This window comes from Poromitra crassiceps (genome assembly GCF_964638095.1).
Source record: "Poromitra crassiceps genome assembly, chromosome: 17".
NCBI classification, from domain to species: domain Eukaryota; kingdom Metazoa; phylum Chordata; class Actinopteri; order Beryciformes; family Melamphaidae; genus Poromitra; species Poromitra crassiceps.
The window spans coordinates 34,804,975-34,820,820 of record NC_139635.1 but is presented as its reverse complement, the minus strand read 5'-3'; the positions used below and the strand labels follow the sequence as shown (position 1 = coordinate 34,820,820).

Genomic DNA, 15,846 nt, shown 5'->3' with positions numbered 1-15,846 from the left:
CATGCCGCACCCTGCTCCCCCACAGCACACTACACTACTACACATAAACCACTGAAACACACAAAAATAACACTCAACCTGGAATTCTCATTTTTAGACGGATACAGGCCGATAGCTATCACAGAAAAAAAAATGCAAATGCTTGTAAATCTGAAAAACGCACAGAAAATCACGCAGGAATATCACAGCTATAGAAAATACCGTTATGTACTAGTACAATATAAAGTCGTTATAACTAACACGGGGTGCCACAGACACAGCTGAAGACATAGGAATAGCTTGGCGACCCCCTCCCCCCACCACCACCACCACCATTTAGTCTATAGGTAGGCTACTAACGACAAGACGCCTTTCCAAACTAACTCAGACAATGATGTCATTAGAAAACCATGTGAAACAAAGTGTCCACTGTGTAACACTGGCCTGCGGAATGAACCCCCACCACCCACCTGCGCAAACACGCAACAATCATCCCGACTGGACGTTCAACTCTTCAAGAGGCATGCAGGTAGGCTACAGCAAGTTGCAACAAGTTGCTGCCAAACAAGACATTTCCCTACCTGCACTCACTCAAACACGTTATCATCAGTCAGTGTACAAGTCAGATCGCGAAAAGGATTTATAGGCTATTTAAAAAGAAAAAGAAAAAGAAAAAAGTTATTTACCTTGCAGACACTCTGGTTCTGTCGGCTAGTCTTTGTTCTCCGGGGTCTCCAGTGGTAGAAAATGGTAGATTGGAGGTCCTCGGCTCCTGTCCTGCCTTACTATAGCAGCGGCTCCCCGCCCAGCAAACCAAATTAGGCATCAGATGTCTGCACCGTTATTCACATGCGTGCTGCACGGCACCTCCCAGCCCTCCTCCAGCAGTCTATAAACTAGCCTACTACAAGGAACCATGCAGGGAGGAACCAGATTTACCACCTTTTTGCTTTATGCGACATTTATAAAAGTGCTAACTTCTTCATAGAGCAAACTTCAACATATTTTATTCATCTGAATGATGCAACACCTGGTGCACACCTGTAATAACAACACTACTGTTACAGCCTAATAACGGAAACGGTTCAACATTATTTATAGGCTATTTGTGTGTATTCATTGAAATAGCTAATTAATAAATTGGCTATTGTACAGTAGGCATGCAAGAGTAACTATAATCTGATAGCATTATATAATAGTGTATTGGTCCGTTTTTGCTTTTTTTTTTTGCTATGCCTAATAGGCTAATAGGCCTAGGCATCTCGCACACTATGCGCAGTCGCTTGCCCGCTGCGTGGGCTCCCTAGCTCGGCCGCCACGTGGCCTCGCCCGCCCTGCAGCTCGCAATGTCTCCCTCTCTCTCCTTCAGTCTCTCTCCCTCTCCTCTCTCTCCCTCTCCCTCTGTCTCTATCGTGTGTGTCACTGATGACATCATCAGTGATGTCACAATGCCTATGTATGACATCACTGATGACATCATTAGTGATGGTATGACATCATTGATGACATCACTGATGACATCATGAGTGATGTCACTATGACATCATCAGTTGTGCATGTGTGGCCTTCTGCTTGAAATTTGGTCTGGAAACCTCACTTCAATCATGAGAGGCCAGTTGGTAGGATTTAACAAACTTTATTTAGCAATCGGCATGCATGGCAAATACTTTGGCGCATGACTCCATTGGCCAGTGGCGCTCCTCTTGAGGCGAGAGGAGGGCATCTGCATAGGCTAGGAGATCCCCCAAAAGGAAGATCCGATTACCGGAGGTTAATTGAGATCGGACCGTCACTTGCCTTACTTTGACTAGGCGTCTTACAGCAACGACTCGCTGCCCAGTTTGGCCTTGCTTTTGACCTGCAATTTGACTGTACTTTTCTGGCCTTCGACCTTTAGCGACTTACCGCTATTTGCGGCTGGTGCTTCCCAACTCAGTCTGGCCTTCGATCTTGGTACATTAACGATTTAACTAGGCGCTTCCCAACTTGGCCTACTTGGCCCCCAACTTGGCACCTCATCTTTTGACTAGGCGCCGGCCGACTTGGCCTTCTTGGCCCCCAACTTGGCAACTTGGCGCGCACCGCCCAACTTGGCCTCCTTGGCCCCCAACTTGGCGCCTCCCGACTGACCCTGACTCTCTCTCTTCCCCCCAAAAGGTCATAACTCCCAATTGCTCAAGTGACATCACTGTTGACATCACTTTTGACATCATCAGTGATTCATGACATCACTGATTTTTGGGCAGGTGCGTCAGACAAGAACAGAATTGTCCATCAATTGTAAAAAGGGAGTCCCACACACCGTCCAAACTTGCAAAATAAGAATTTATTCTGTGACGTTTCGGTCACCGACCTTTTTCAAACAAATGGTTTACAGACATGATGAGGCCCAGTAAGGAGTGGCTGTTCTGTCACAGCCAATGAGAACTCCACACGTGAAGACGGGCCTGACATCACTGATGACATCATCAGTGGGACAAAAATTGAAACAGAACAGAGAAACATTGCCCACATGCTCCCTTTTCTAATAAAGGATAATTATAATAATATATTTTATATTAGTTTGTCTTATTTCATTGTTAAAGCACTTTGGATTGAATTCAATTGAACTGTTTTCTTTTGTATTATTGTATTGTATCCTATGTGCAGCAGCATTAGTGTACAGAATACTATCAGCACGCCTGAAGAATGCGGAATATGTTTTTCAACTCCAGTCTGAATCATGTTCATGTTATTCTGCTATTTATTTGTATGTGTTGCTCAGCAACGGCGACAGTAGCCCCTAGTTACCATTTTTATTTATGGGTGAAGGTGACGTGTGTTTCCTGACCGGGTAAAAAAAAAATCATCAAATCTGAGAGGGAGGGAGGGAGAGAGAGAGAGAGAGAGAGAGAGAGAGAGAGAGAGAGAGAGAGAGAGAGAGAGAGAGAGAGAGAGAGAGAGAGAGAGAGAGTGTGGGACAGACAAACAGAGGGGTAGGGGGAGAGATACAGAGAGAGAGAGAGAGAGAGATACAGAGAGAGAGAGAGTGGGACAGAGAGACAGGCAGACAGAGGGGGGGAGAGAGAGAGAGAGGAATGTGTTCACATCATATCACGTGCATTCTACAAGATAGATTTAATTTGCTCCATTCCGTCATTCCAGTAGGAGATGCGCACACTTGCCCGATACTAGCTAGTAATGTTATGGTAAAAGGCCTATTGTGTGTGTATGTGTGTGTGTGTGTGTGTGTGTGTCTCTCTCTCTCTCTCTCTCTCTCTCTCTCTCTCTCTCTCTCTCACACACACACACACACACACACACACACACACACACACACACACACACACACACACACACACACACACACACACACACACACACACACACACACACACACACACACACACACACACACACACACACACACACAGTGATGTAAGTGAAATACACAGAAATTTGTCATGGTAACAGTGATGCAAGCAAACATACACATATAAAATGATGAAACACAGTATAGACCATGTTCATCATGACAACATACACATTCTAAATATAGCATATCATAGAGTAGCTTATTTCCTGTTGCAGTGTTTGCTAATACAGTAGCCTACGTTACAATAGCTGGCAGGAAATAAGGTAGGTTTCAAACTGTTCCCTTGCAACATAGTTCTAGTGAAACGGTCTTTAGTCAAGTCAAGTCAAGTCAAGTTTATTTGTAGCCTATAGCACATTTCATACACAGAGGCAATTCAAAGTGCTTCACATAAAATGGTTGACAGAAAAAGAAAAGAAAAGAAGAGAATAAAATGGACATTTAAAAGCATCACAACAAAACTTAAAAAAAGAGTATAAAAAGTGCATTAAGCAACAGGCGCAGCAGTTGCAAAAAGAGCAAAAAACTTATAGAGGACTCATTGGGTTTGCATAGTAGGCTAGCTGTCAGCAGTTAAAAGCTAAGGAGGAGCTTTAGGAGCTAAGAGTCTCCCCTATTCTATTCTATTCTATTCTATTCTATTCTATTCTATTCTATTCTATTATGTGTGCTTTATTGGCATGACAATTTACAAACAATATTGCCAAAGCATGTAACAAGAATTAATAATCAATTAACAAACATTTCAGAAAAGGAATCCCATTGTCTCCCATGTACCATTGTCTATTCTATTCTATTCTATTCTATTCTATTCTATTCTATTCTATTCTATTCTATTCTATTCTATTCTATTCTATTCTTTTCTCGTGTTCTGTTACTTTTTCCATCGCCACCAGATGGCACCAGATCTTAAACTTCAAAATAGAGGCGTGACGTAGGCGTGCGCGACATGTTTTACACCCTGGAACGTCATTTTCCAGAGACTGGGCTGTTTGGTAAAAGACGGTAATATGGCGTCAGGAGCAGCCGAGCCGTCCGCCGGACAAGACGCAGAATTGGACGAGTTATTGGACAGTAAGGCTTGACATGTAGTCTTTACAGAGATGGCTGCTTTGACCCGCTTCGGTACATTTTGTTCTGATTAAATGGGCTGTAATTCGGCCGTTTGAACGAGTCACTGCGGGTATGCGCTTGGTCCTGCTTGGAACTAGCAAAGGTCGCTGTCAACCAAGCTCTGCAACAAAGTATCACTTAAAACAGTTTGGTGGATTTTAGATGTGTGTTGTCTTTGCATGTGGCTTAAATGTGTTTATGTTGCTAACTGTGATCCCCAGCTGCCTTTTTTTTTAATGTCTCTGTCCTTGACATTGGCTGAACACCTGTTCGTTCAGTTTCCCATCTCTCATTTGTGTATTCATTACTTGGGCTTGCGGTGCAGTGCCTCCCTCAAAACCGTTGTTGCTGTTTGCTGTTAGTTTGCTGTGAACATTGGATAAACAACACACGATCAAATTCCAATTTCCATAATTCCTTACTTCGCCCTGTAATGAATATGAATATCATCTCCTCAGTCAGCAAGCTGCTCACCCCCTAGCACCATAAGTGCCCCTACTACTGTACTCCGTATACTATACACTCTTGCAGTACTAGCCTATTAGGGTCGCACTCAGCTCCATAAGGCAATGGGGGCGTCTGTTCAAAACTAGTGGGCAGTGGTGGCCCAATGGTTAGAGAAGCGAGCTTGTGACCGGAAGGTCGTCGGTTCAATCCCCGGGACCGGCAGGATAAATCTGGGTGGGGAAAGTGAAAAGGCAGCGCTTGCCCCTCCCTCATTACCGCCACTGAGGTGCCCTTGAGCAAGGCCCTTAACCCCAACTGCTCCAGTGGAGCTGATCAGTGGCCAGCAGATCATACTGTGGTTGTACTGGTCAGCTTCCAGGTGTGAATGTGTGTGTGAATGTGAACAGGGCGCTCCCGAAAAAGAGAGCATTGCTCTCAGTGAGACTCCCCCTGTATAAATAAAGGTAAAAAAAAAAACGCTCTCCTACCCATCTCCGACGTCCGATTGCAGATCCGAAGATATGATAGTCCTCCTATGGAAGCCAGAAATTTAGCCGGGGTGGTTAAAATGATACTGCTGCATGAAACAACCGTTTAAAAGCAGTCTTTCCACAGCCTGTGCCGTATTTAGGAGTCTCCGTGTGACTGCAATGTTGTTTGCTCGGTGCAAGCGGTGCACCATGATAGTGAGATCAAACACACCCTGCTGTAAATTCAGCACAAGCTGTGGAAAGACTGCTTTTAAACGGTTGTTTCACGCAGCAGTATCATTTTAACCGCCCCGGCTAAATTATTGGCTTCCATAGGAGGACTATCATATCTTCGGATCTGCAATCGGACGTCGGAGACGGGTAGGAGAGGGTTTTGAACAGCCGTCCCCCCCCCTATTGCTTTATGGAGCCGAGTGTGACCCTAATACTGCACGAGTGTATAGTATACGGAGTACAGTAGTAGGGTCACTTATGGGGCTACTCACCCCCTAGTATGTAGAAACTATTGAAGTTTGTACAACACACAGCAACTCAGCCATTGAAGTGAATGGGGCCATCTCTCTCTTTTTTTTTTACAGCTCCATCAAGGCATAAAATGTCAATCGAATACAAACAACTCTTGCAGGATAATCAAAGGGTTTTGCAAGTAAACGATTGCACTGTAGGTCCAAAGTTCCAGTAGCCTATTGGTGTGTAGGCTGCATGTGCGTGTGACCAGACCAGGAAAATGTAACAAATAAGGAGATAATATTGCACTTTTGGATGCAGAATGCAATAATAGTAGGGGTGTCACGATACACTCAGTTCACGATACGATACGTATCACGATACTGGGTTCACGATAACGATACGATACGATACGATTTTAACTATATTTTTTTAAACTTGAATAATGACAATATATGACTGGAAAAGTAGTATTTTATTTGAAATGCACAAATACAAAACATGCTGTTGTGGGAAATTGTTATTACAATAACAACTAGAAAAAACATGAGATTGGAGATAAGGCTTATCTTGAAATAGAATGAGTTACACTGTCACTTAGATTTACTTTGAACTAAAAGGTTTCTCAGCAGTATAAATTCTCATTATGCATCTTCAGTTTTTCTTCAAACTCAAACAACAAGACTTTTCTTAGTCTATTTTTTATGCATCTTCAGTTTTTCCTGTCAAGTAAACAGTTTTGCCAGAAACTCAATTGAATGGTTTCTCTCCTGTATAACTTCTCATGTGTCTCTTCAGAGACTTGTTCAACTGAACTACTTTCCACACATTGAACTTCAACAAACAAAGACGTTTCTTTGTCTATTTTTGAAAAAAAAAAAAAAAAAAAATTCACGATATGAGATTTCATCTCAACGATACATATCGTGACGTTTTACTATCGCGAAATTTCGTGGGACGATATATTGTGACACCCCTAAATAATAGCGACAAACCCTTGGATTGGTGCACAAGCTGTTTGTAGAAATGTAATGGATATTTTATTATTAGGCTTTGTTTTAAACGATTGCACCATTAACTTAATTAGGTTGGGAGAAAGCCGAGATGCAAATACAGGCCTAACTCACTGTTTGATGATCCTACAAAGTTCAGTGGAGCTGCGGTCAGCATTGTGGGGAGTAGATGATAATTAGTTTGGGAGATGGGGAGTGGCTGATGACTGAATTTTCATTTTGCAGTGAACAGTCTTGGTATTTGTGGCCTCTCATGTTGTCCCTCCCTCACAGGTGCTTTAGATGACTTCGACAAGACATCGGCCCCTCCGGCCCCTCCGCCCCCCGAGGCTGCGGCTGCCCCCTCTTCAGCCAAGAGCGGTGCAGAGAAGGTCAGTTTGTGTCTGTGGAGGAGTGATGGTGTTGTTTGAATGCCTGGTGTCTCTTTTCGTTAAAGGAGAATTCAGTTTTTTTACAACCTGGACCTTATTTCTAGCTTTAATTATGATTTTTAACTCGCCCTGAAAATGAATGTTTGAAATTGATGCACTACAACGTTATCGATGATGCACTATAACGTGACGAGCAGCGGCCTGGAACAGAGTTAAAGCCCCAATCAGTAACTTTTTCACCTTAATATAACAGCTTTTTAGTCATTGAGGATGGTAGTGACTTGTAACAGGGAGAATGTCACCTCTATTGGTCACACACCGCCCTCCAAAGGCCTCTCCTGGGACTAAGCAGTTTGGTACCTGCGCCCCGGAGGCAAGATGCACGCATGCGCAGTACAGCGGGAGCGTTGTGTTCATGAAAACAAGGAAGTAACTCGGTGTGGATTTGCTACGAAAATGACGTTTCACGTAACTATGGATTTTTATGTCATCACGTGGTGAGTACCCGATGTCACAACATGTACAGTGTTTCCCCTAGAAAAAAATGTCAGGCCTGGAGGGATTCCGAAACGTACCCCGACCGCAACGGTGGGGGCCGTCGCTGGCGACGCTAAACTTTTAGCTAACCTGTTCGCATCTATGTTTGCAATGGCATCACAAATATCATCATACTATTATGGGATGCGATGCGAACAGTTGTGTTATGGGATGTGCGTTTCCCAGGCAACGACACACATTGACACGTTTTGGAACAGTGCACGATGCTCATAAAAGCAAAATGCTTATTGTTTTGAATGATTTGGCATCTTCTATTACTGTCAACACCAGTATTGTTGTATTGTAATAATATGCCATAAAGGTTTATTGAAATTTTGGGGAGAGCAAAACACGGGGGCGTCGTTGGCCTGGCGGGCCCGCCAGGCCTGTAGAAGGGTAGGGCAAACACGGATGTACATAGAGCTTTCTGGCGCTTTGTTTTGTTGACTTTGAACGGCGATATCGATATCGATACTATTGCACCCAGAGGGCGCAGTTTCTCCAATAGCAAAGCTTGGAAAAGTTGCTCAATGGGGCTTTAATAGGGGCATGTGTAATGCGTGTATTTACATCCTGTAAATAGATTATTTTCTGACACGCAGTGGCTCATATCCTTATTATATCATAGAGACAATGAGAAAAGTATTTTCTGACACGCAGTGGCTCATATCCTTATTATATCATAGAGACAATGCCGCTGCGTGTCAGAAAATAAACTATTTACAGGACGTCGTTTCCAGGCCGCTGCTTGGCGCCTTATAGTGCATCGATAACCTTGTAGTGCAGCAATTTGAAACATTTCTTTTCAGGGTGAGTTAAAAATCACAAGTAAAGCTGGAAATAAGGTCCAGGTTGTAAAAAAACAAACAGAGTTCTCCTTTTAGTAAGAAAATACTATATGACAGGGACCCTCTAGTTTACCTGCTTTATCCGTTGCTACAGTAGTACAGTGCATTCTCTCTTGACTTGATCTTACTTGGGGTGCACTTGGCTTGCTGCTTGTGTCCAATATACATCAGAATTTGGGTATAGTGCTACTGTAGGCTCGCAGCATCATTTCACTGTTCAGTACGCAGGAGAGAAGTGGTATTTAACATATTTTAACACTGAGTACCCAGATAAAAGTTGACTCGGGCTGTTGGAAAAAAGTCACTGCCTCTCTCCGCTCCTCTCCACTTTGTTTACCTGTTGTCGCCTGTCTGTTAGCCCCCCCTGCTGGAGGATAGCAAGTTCTTTGAGACTCTGTTCGATGGGGACATGGCCTCCCAAGCCAAGGAGGAGTGGGAGAAGGCCATGACTGAGCTGGCCCAGGAGGAGCCCGAGTTAGTGCAGCACTTCCAGAAACTGTCAGAGGCCGCAGGGAAAGTTGGTAAGGTCCATGGTTTCAGTTATTTGTAATTTGTAAGTGTTCTTGTGCTCTTTACTGTTTCTGTAGCCTAAACTGTATCAATGTATTCTGCACAGGTACTGATGAGGCCTCCCAACAAGAATTCACCTCCTGTCTTAAAGAAACCCTCAGCGGCTTGGCTAAAAATGCAGACAACCTGCAGGTGAGTCAGCAGAGAATCACATACTTTTTTGAGGCTATAGGAGGTAAACTATGGGAGAATTGACTCACTATTTGGGTTGTTATTTCCTCTGATATCGTACAGAGTGCAGGACTGGCTGGAGATGACCTCGTCAAGGCTCTGGAAGGCTTCGGATTGGATGAGGGCGGAGAAGGGGGCGGCGGGGAAGACGGAAACATCCTGCCCATCATGCAGTCCATCATGCAGAACCTCCTCTCTAAGGAAGTGCTTTATCCGTCGCTCAAGGAAATCACTGCTAAGGTGGGCGTCTGTTTTGAACACTGCTTACGATACTAATAGTACTCGTGGGTTTTCCAGCCCTAATTGGATAACTGTCGCTCACCCTCGCAGTACCCAGAGTGGTTGGACTCCAACAAGGCCACTCTCAGCCCGGAGGACTACCGGCGCTACGAGCAGCAGGCCAAGACCATGGGAGACATCTGTCAGCAGTTTGAGCGGGAGGAGCAGGGGGGAGCGGAGAAGGACAGCGTGTTCGAGAGCATCCTGGAGCTGATGCAGCAGGTGAGGCTGCACTGTGTCTTCTTTATATTCGGCGCGTTTGATATTTTACCGATATTCAACATCTTTAAAGAACCCCTATGGTCATGTTTTAAGATACAGATTTAAGATGTTTATTGTCACTATGTTGTGAATGTTACAAGTACACTCGTGTGAAATTCTTAGGCCGGGAGGCTCCATAGGACATAAAATATAAGGCAAGGTGCAAAAAGCAACAATATATAAAAATGAGACATGGCGTAAAAGCAACAAAAAACACACACGAGCAATAGGAATATAAATATGAAATAGTCAGAAGACACTGAAAAGTAACAGTAGCAAATGGCAGTGCAGGGAGCTATGATGGCAATGAAGATGCAAGTGTTGGCAATATAGATGTAACATGGTTATTTCAAAATATTGCACTCAGTCAAATATTACATTCATTGTCATATTGCACTCCAAACTTTGTGCGAGTATAAAATACTCCACTTTGAATAATAATTTGTCTGATGGGGGTTTTCCCCACAAAAAAGTTAAATTATCTTGTTAAAATCCTTAATGACATCTTCTCCTCCCTCATTAAAAATGTGAGAGTCTATATAGACCCTTTTCACAGCAACTGTTTAGAGATGGTAAAGCAGGTGTAACCAATACCATTAAGCCATTCTGTTTAGGTGTTCCAGTGCCAGGGCTCTCATTAAAGTTCATGGTCACACCTGCTTTACCACGTCGAAATGGTTGCTGTGAAAAGGGCCTATAAATATGCAAATATATTTCATCTCAGAAGATTTCCTGCTGGACACAAGATGTTTCCTACTTCACTGTAAAGTCCATTCTCAGTGTATGTGCACTGGAGGCTTCAAGTTTCCACAGCACACTTGAAGATTGAAGATTGGACCAGAATTGGTTTCTAAAACTATTGGTGATGTCACAAATCATCATTTTCAATAAGCACAGAGAATCTTTCCTAGCCTGATGATAGCCTGAAATGTCAAGTCAATACACACCATTTCCATCTTCAATCTGACATTGCCTCCACTCTAACTGATTTCCATAGGAGGAATCCCCAGGGGGAATTTTCCATAAATAATCACTAGAGACCAACAACGTATTTGCCTGAATATAATCCAGTGGGGAGAATGTTATATATATATACCGTATATATATATATATATATATATCCCCTTTGAATAAATGCCTTCAAAGCAGAGTGCTGTTCGGATTTCAAAGTAATTGGTATTGTTATCGATTTAGAACAGCCTCGATAGCACCTTTGCTTCCCCGGGCGCACTTGACAGTGGCAACAACTTGAAACTGGCATTAGTCCTGCCCGTTGCACTGTTTATTGGCAGTGATCATCATTAGTAACCATTAGTCCAGTCGGTACTCATCAGACCAAACGTTTTTTCAACGTTTCAATGATGACAGAACAGAGGCAGCCACTCAGTGTAGTGGGCAGATTCCAAGTTGTGTGAATACAGCCTTCTAGTTTCAAACTCTGCACAGACATCATTCTGCACAGTTATGCTCAAACACCCAACTGTAGGAAAAAGACGAAAAAACAAATCTTGACTTTATGGCGTCTTAACGGCTCTTCAAGGCAGTGATGCACCACAACTATAGCCTGATATACTGACAAACTGATATCTAGGTCTAATCCTACCTACCTCCTTACTTGTTGTGAATGGAATAATAATAATAGGAATACCGTAATAATAAATGGAACTTGTATAGATTCAAGATTCAAGATTTATTAAGTGTCCCAAAAGGGCAATTTGGGTTGCAAAAAGCATAGTACAAAGTACATACAGTACATAAAAACAAATAAGACAATAAAAACATTATAAAAACAGTCTAGAGCAGCAGTTTAAAGTGCAACAGAACAGTTAAAGTGCAAATGACAACAGTAGCAACGATCTAAAGTGCACAGTAGAGATATAAAGTGCATAGTAGCAAAGTGCAGTGTGGCTAGTGACTGCCTTCACTCTTGGCACATTTATATTGCAAGAAAGAGCTACAATGTATCAAATCATAAAGCAAAACCACGGTCCAGACCAAAGGGCAGAGAAAGTATATAATACAGATATACTGTACTGTACCCCTAAGAATAAATAAAGGATAAAATAAATAAAATAACAGCAACGGCAGATGGGGAAACATTACATTTGTACCCCAGCAGCATTCATCGCTCTGATAGAGACAGGCGTCAAAGGAACTTGTATAGCGCTTTTCATGAACTCAAAGACGCTTGGAGTGGAACTCATTGGTGATTTTGATGCTTTTCTTTACAGCTACAGGACTTGGGTCAGCCGCCCAAAGAGCTAGCTGGTGACGCAGTAAGTTCTCCTGTGCTTTTTAGTCAGAACTGTATTTTGATTGATTTTTTTTCATTGATTTTGATTTGTGAAATTGAAAAATACATGATAAAACAATTAATGTAGATTTAACCCCAGTGAATAGTACAATATGTTCATGAAAGCACTGATTTTTCACTGTGGTCCTCAAGACAAAATAAGAATATCGCCATGTAGCCATCTTAATAAATAAGCAAAATATCATAGGATATACAAGGCACTGGCTTTGGTAGGACCAATATTAGTGTGTAGTCAACCATAGCTAGTTACAGACTTCTTTAAAAAAAGACATGTTTGGATAAGTTTAATTTATCAATCAAAGAGGTCCCATTTTATGCTATTTTTTGCGGTTTTAAAACACTAGGTGACATCACTGATGATGTCACAATGCTTATGACATCATCAGTGCCTATGACATCATCAGTCATCTCCTATGGTTTTGGTCAATATTGATGTCACTGATGACGTCATAGGCAAAAGTAAAGTAAAGTAAGTAAGGTAAAGTCCCACTGATTGTCACACAATGTGTGAAATTTGTTCTCCGCATTTGACCCATCCCCTGGGGGAGCGGTGAGCGGCAGCGTGCGCCGCGCTCGGGAATCACATGGTGATTTAACCCCCCAATTCCAACCCTTTGATGCTGAGTGCCAAGCAGGGAGGCAAATGGGTCCCATTTTTATAGTCTTTGGTATGACTCGGCCGGGGATCGAACTCACGACCTCCCAGTCTCAGGGCGGACACTCAGACCACAAGGCCACTGAGCTGGCATTGTGACATCATCAGTGGGACAGAAATTTAAACAAACAGTGCCCATTAGCAAGTGGGCCTCTGTGACACTTCTCTATCTGCTCTGTCTCTCCCCTCATTGACTATGTGTTGTTTTGAGGAGGCGGGGCCTATCTGTTAGGATAGATCATCTTTGGTGCAGTTGATTGTTTTCTGGACATTTTTCCACGCTACACCGCTATGCTACAGACAACAAGGTTTGGTCTACTGCATTCAGTTGGCGGTGGCGGTGATGTAAGCGCCACCACCAAATGAAGTGAGTGTTATGTTGTGATGTCACAAATTCACAGAACTCAAAACGGCTCATTCAGAGGCATTTCCCCCCCTCTGGGGACCATGTGTTTTGAGACTTCCATGATGTTTACATAGCATGCCCAAGTCCTTTATAATCAAAGAAGCAAAGACATCTTGTTTTACACACACAATGGGACCTTTAATTAGCACCCAAATGAACAGAAATAAGATGATGATAAGAGTATACAGTCAAGAGGAAGTGTCCAGGGAAGGGAAGGAACCCAAGAGGGGATCACACATGACAACAGTCTCCCTCTCTCTTGTCCCCCTTCAGCCGCCCGGCTTTAACTTCGACATGGAGTCGCTCAACCTCCCAGGAGTGGCCGGGGCGGGCGCGGCAGAGCAGTGCTCCATCATGTGATCAGGGAGCAGCAGCGCGCACTGGCTTCATCAGAGACACTGAAGCCCGGGTCTGTCTGGCTGCGTCAGAGAATGGAGAGCGAGGGAGGAACGGAGGGGAGGGAGGACAGCGTGGAGAAGAGTCAGGAGTGCGAGCGGCCCGTCGACTGTCTGTCTGGATGGCGGAACACTCGTGTCGCTAAAATCACTGAACGCACAACTGACCTCGTAACATCCCCGCTTTAGTCTGTCAGCGGCTGCCACAGCCTCCTTCCACGGCTCGGGTTTGTCATCGCATTCCCTGCAAACGAAAATACTGTCAATGTTGTTTTTACAATATTACAATGCTGTTTAACCTCATGGTAAACACTATCCAACCACTTCATGGGTATAAACAGTGCCTTCACGAAAACGGTTATTATTTTAGGTCGTACTGTAAGGTGAAGAAGAGTCTGCCCCCCCCCCCCCCCCAGCTAAGAAGTTCTTAGGATTAGAGTTTTAACAAAATATGTGAAATTGCAATATCTGCACACAGGCGCAGGATTTGACTCGTGACTTGCCGTTGTCACGATCTAACAATACTGTATCTGTGTACATTGAAGATGAAAAAATAGTGTATAATTTGTTAACTATTTAAAGAATTGAAAAGAAGTGAGGAGCGAACGCCTCGTAATTACTTTCTAGCATCTATGTCAGCAAACTAATTTAACATGACCCATTCCCTATTTTGTTTTTGTTTTTGTTATTATTTCATCCAACTATTGATTTGAAGTGATGTGCTAAATAATGATTTCCCGATGCCTTTGCTGTGGTTACAGTGATCGGTAGAGTAGAGTTGCAAAGATCTCTGTGTGATTGCCGGTGTTTTCAGATGTACACAGTAATCTGTGGTTTGGCATTCCAGCGAGGAAGGCAGAGAGCGCTTGGCTGGTTGTTAGGAGTGTTTACTATTTGATAGCATGTATCCTCTATGCCCTTTATTGAAAGTGTGTTCCCTGATGACAGGTTACTAGGGGTGTCACGATACACTCAGTTCACGATACGATACAATACACGATATTGGGTTCACGATAACGATACGATATTTTAACAATATTTTTTTGCGATCGATTTGTAAGTTGAGGGGGCATCCTCCACGCTAATTTGAGTAATTTCACCATTTTCATCCTCCCGGTCTGTAACGTCCCTCATCTGTTCAAACAAAGCAATGAAAAGGAGAGCAAGCATGCAATCAGATGCAGATCAGTGCCACAATGTTCAGCTTCTTCTTAATGCGATATGAGATTTAATCTCAATGATACATATTGTCACGTATTGATATCGCGATATATTGTGGGACGATATATTGTGACATCCCTACAGGTTACAGTGACAGAGTGCTGAACATCTCCTATGGTATCATACGAGGAGAGAACAAGTCAATGCAGATGCAATGTAGCAAATCAACACCAACCACCAGCTAGATGCTTCCAGGTTTTGCCTGTATGACTTTTCAAATTGTTTACTCCACCAGCCACTTTGATAGGCAACCATTTGTAGGATACTTTTCTATTCTAAAAAAACAAACAAGAAAAGTCAAATTGGCTTGCAAACTTCTGGAGTCCACCGGCCGCCACTCAAGTTTAGTGACTACGGAGAGAGGCCACTGGCCAGGAAAAGTGGCAGGCCATCAGCGCACAGCGAGGGGGGTTATTGTGAAAGGATTAGGAGAGCCACGCACTGAAAGAGCAGCTTAGGTTTACATCCAATACTGCAGAGTGCAGCTGTGGCTGTGTTCTGCTCGGGGCATGTATGTACAGTCTATTCAAACCTCAGGGCTGATGCCAGCATGCCCAGGGCACGGTTCAAAACATGCAATTTCACATTACCTTTTTCTTTTCTTTTGTTGTCTTTTGTAAATATCACTCTGGAATAAACTAATGTTACAATGCTACTGAATCTGATGTCCTTTTTTATGAATTTATAAAAACTCAATATGTGTCTCATTTTGAACTTTTTGTTGAAAAGTTTGGGGACTTGTGACAAAAGTGTACCGTACTTCTCATGTCACAAATTCAAATTGGCTAGAGATGGGTAGTTCGATACAGTGGCATTTCAGTGTTTCTATCTAGCCTGGGTAAGTTTCTATCAGCAATGATGTGAAGCAAGCCATATCTGAGAACTGTACCATTTTAGTTATCTATTTTTACTAACCACAAAACATTAAAATGTGACGCATCATACATCTTCCAATGCAGATTCTGTCATCAGT

General features: G+C 43.1%; 2 protein-coding genes across 2 annotated transcripts in view; one reads left to right on the top strand and one right to left on the bottom strand.

The window, feature by feature from the left end:
* The window catches only part of myadmb (myeloid associated differentiation marker b), a 6,636-nt gene extending 5,849 nt beyond the window's left edge, over window positions 1-787 (bottom strand). The window contains exon 1 of the mRNA XM_083653544.1: window positions 666-787. The gene's annotated coding sequence lies outside the window, so the exon portion shown is untranslated. The remainder of the gene's footprint in view (window positions 1-665) is intronic.
* A 3,548-nt stretch (window positions 788-4,335) lies between these two features.
* On the top strand, window positions 4,336-15,499 carry pex19 (peroxisomal biogenesis factor 19). The gene is made up of 8 exons (XM_083653589.1): window positions 4,336-4,408; window positions 7,119-7,216; window positions 8,960-9,122; window positions 9,218-9,303; window positions 9,406-9,582; window positions 9,673-9,843; window positions 12,114-12,158; window positions 13,531-15,499. The coding sequence occupies exons 1-8, from the start codon at window positions 4,345-4,347 to the stop codon at window positions 13,615-13,617; spliced, it is 891 nt and encodes a 296-aa protein (XP_083509715.1). The 5' UTR covers window positions 4,336-4,344; the 3' UTR covers window positions 13,618-15,499.
* Window positions 15,500-15,846: the final 347 nt, after the last annotated feature.

What these genes read in the sequence shown, in the direction of transcription:
- pex19 (XM_083653589.1), top strand. Translation starts at nt 4,345, where the DNA reads ATGGCGTCAGGAGCAGCCGAGCCGTCCGCCGGACAAGACGCAGAATTG. An exon ending in ATTGGACGAGTTATTGGACA is followed by an intron (nt 4,409 to 7,118) that starts GTAAGGCTTGAC and finishes CCTCCCTCACAG; the next exon opens with GTGCTTTAGATGACTTCGAC. An exon ending in CCAAGAGCGGTGCAGAGAAG is followed by an intron (nt 7,217 to 8,959) that starts GTCAGTTTGTGT and finishes CCTGTCTGTTAG; the next exon opens with CCCCCCCTGCTGGAGGATAG.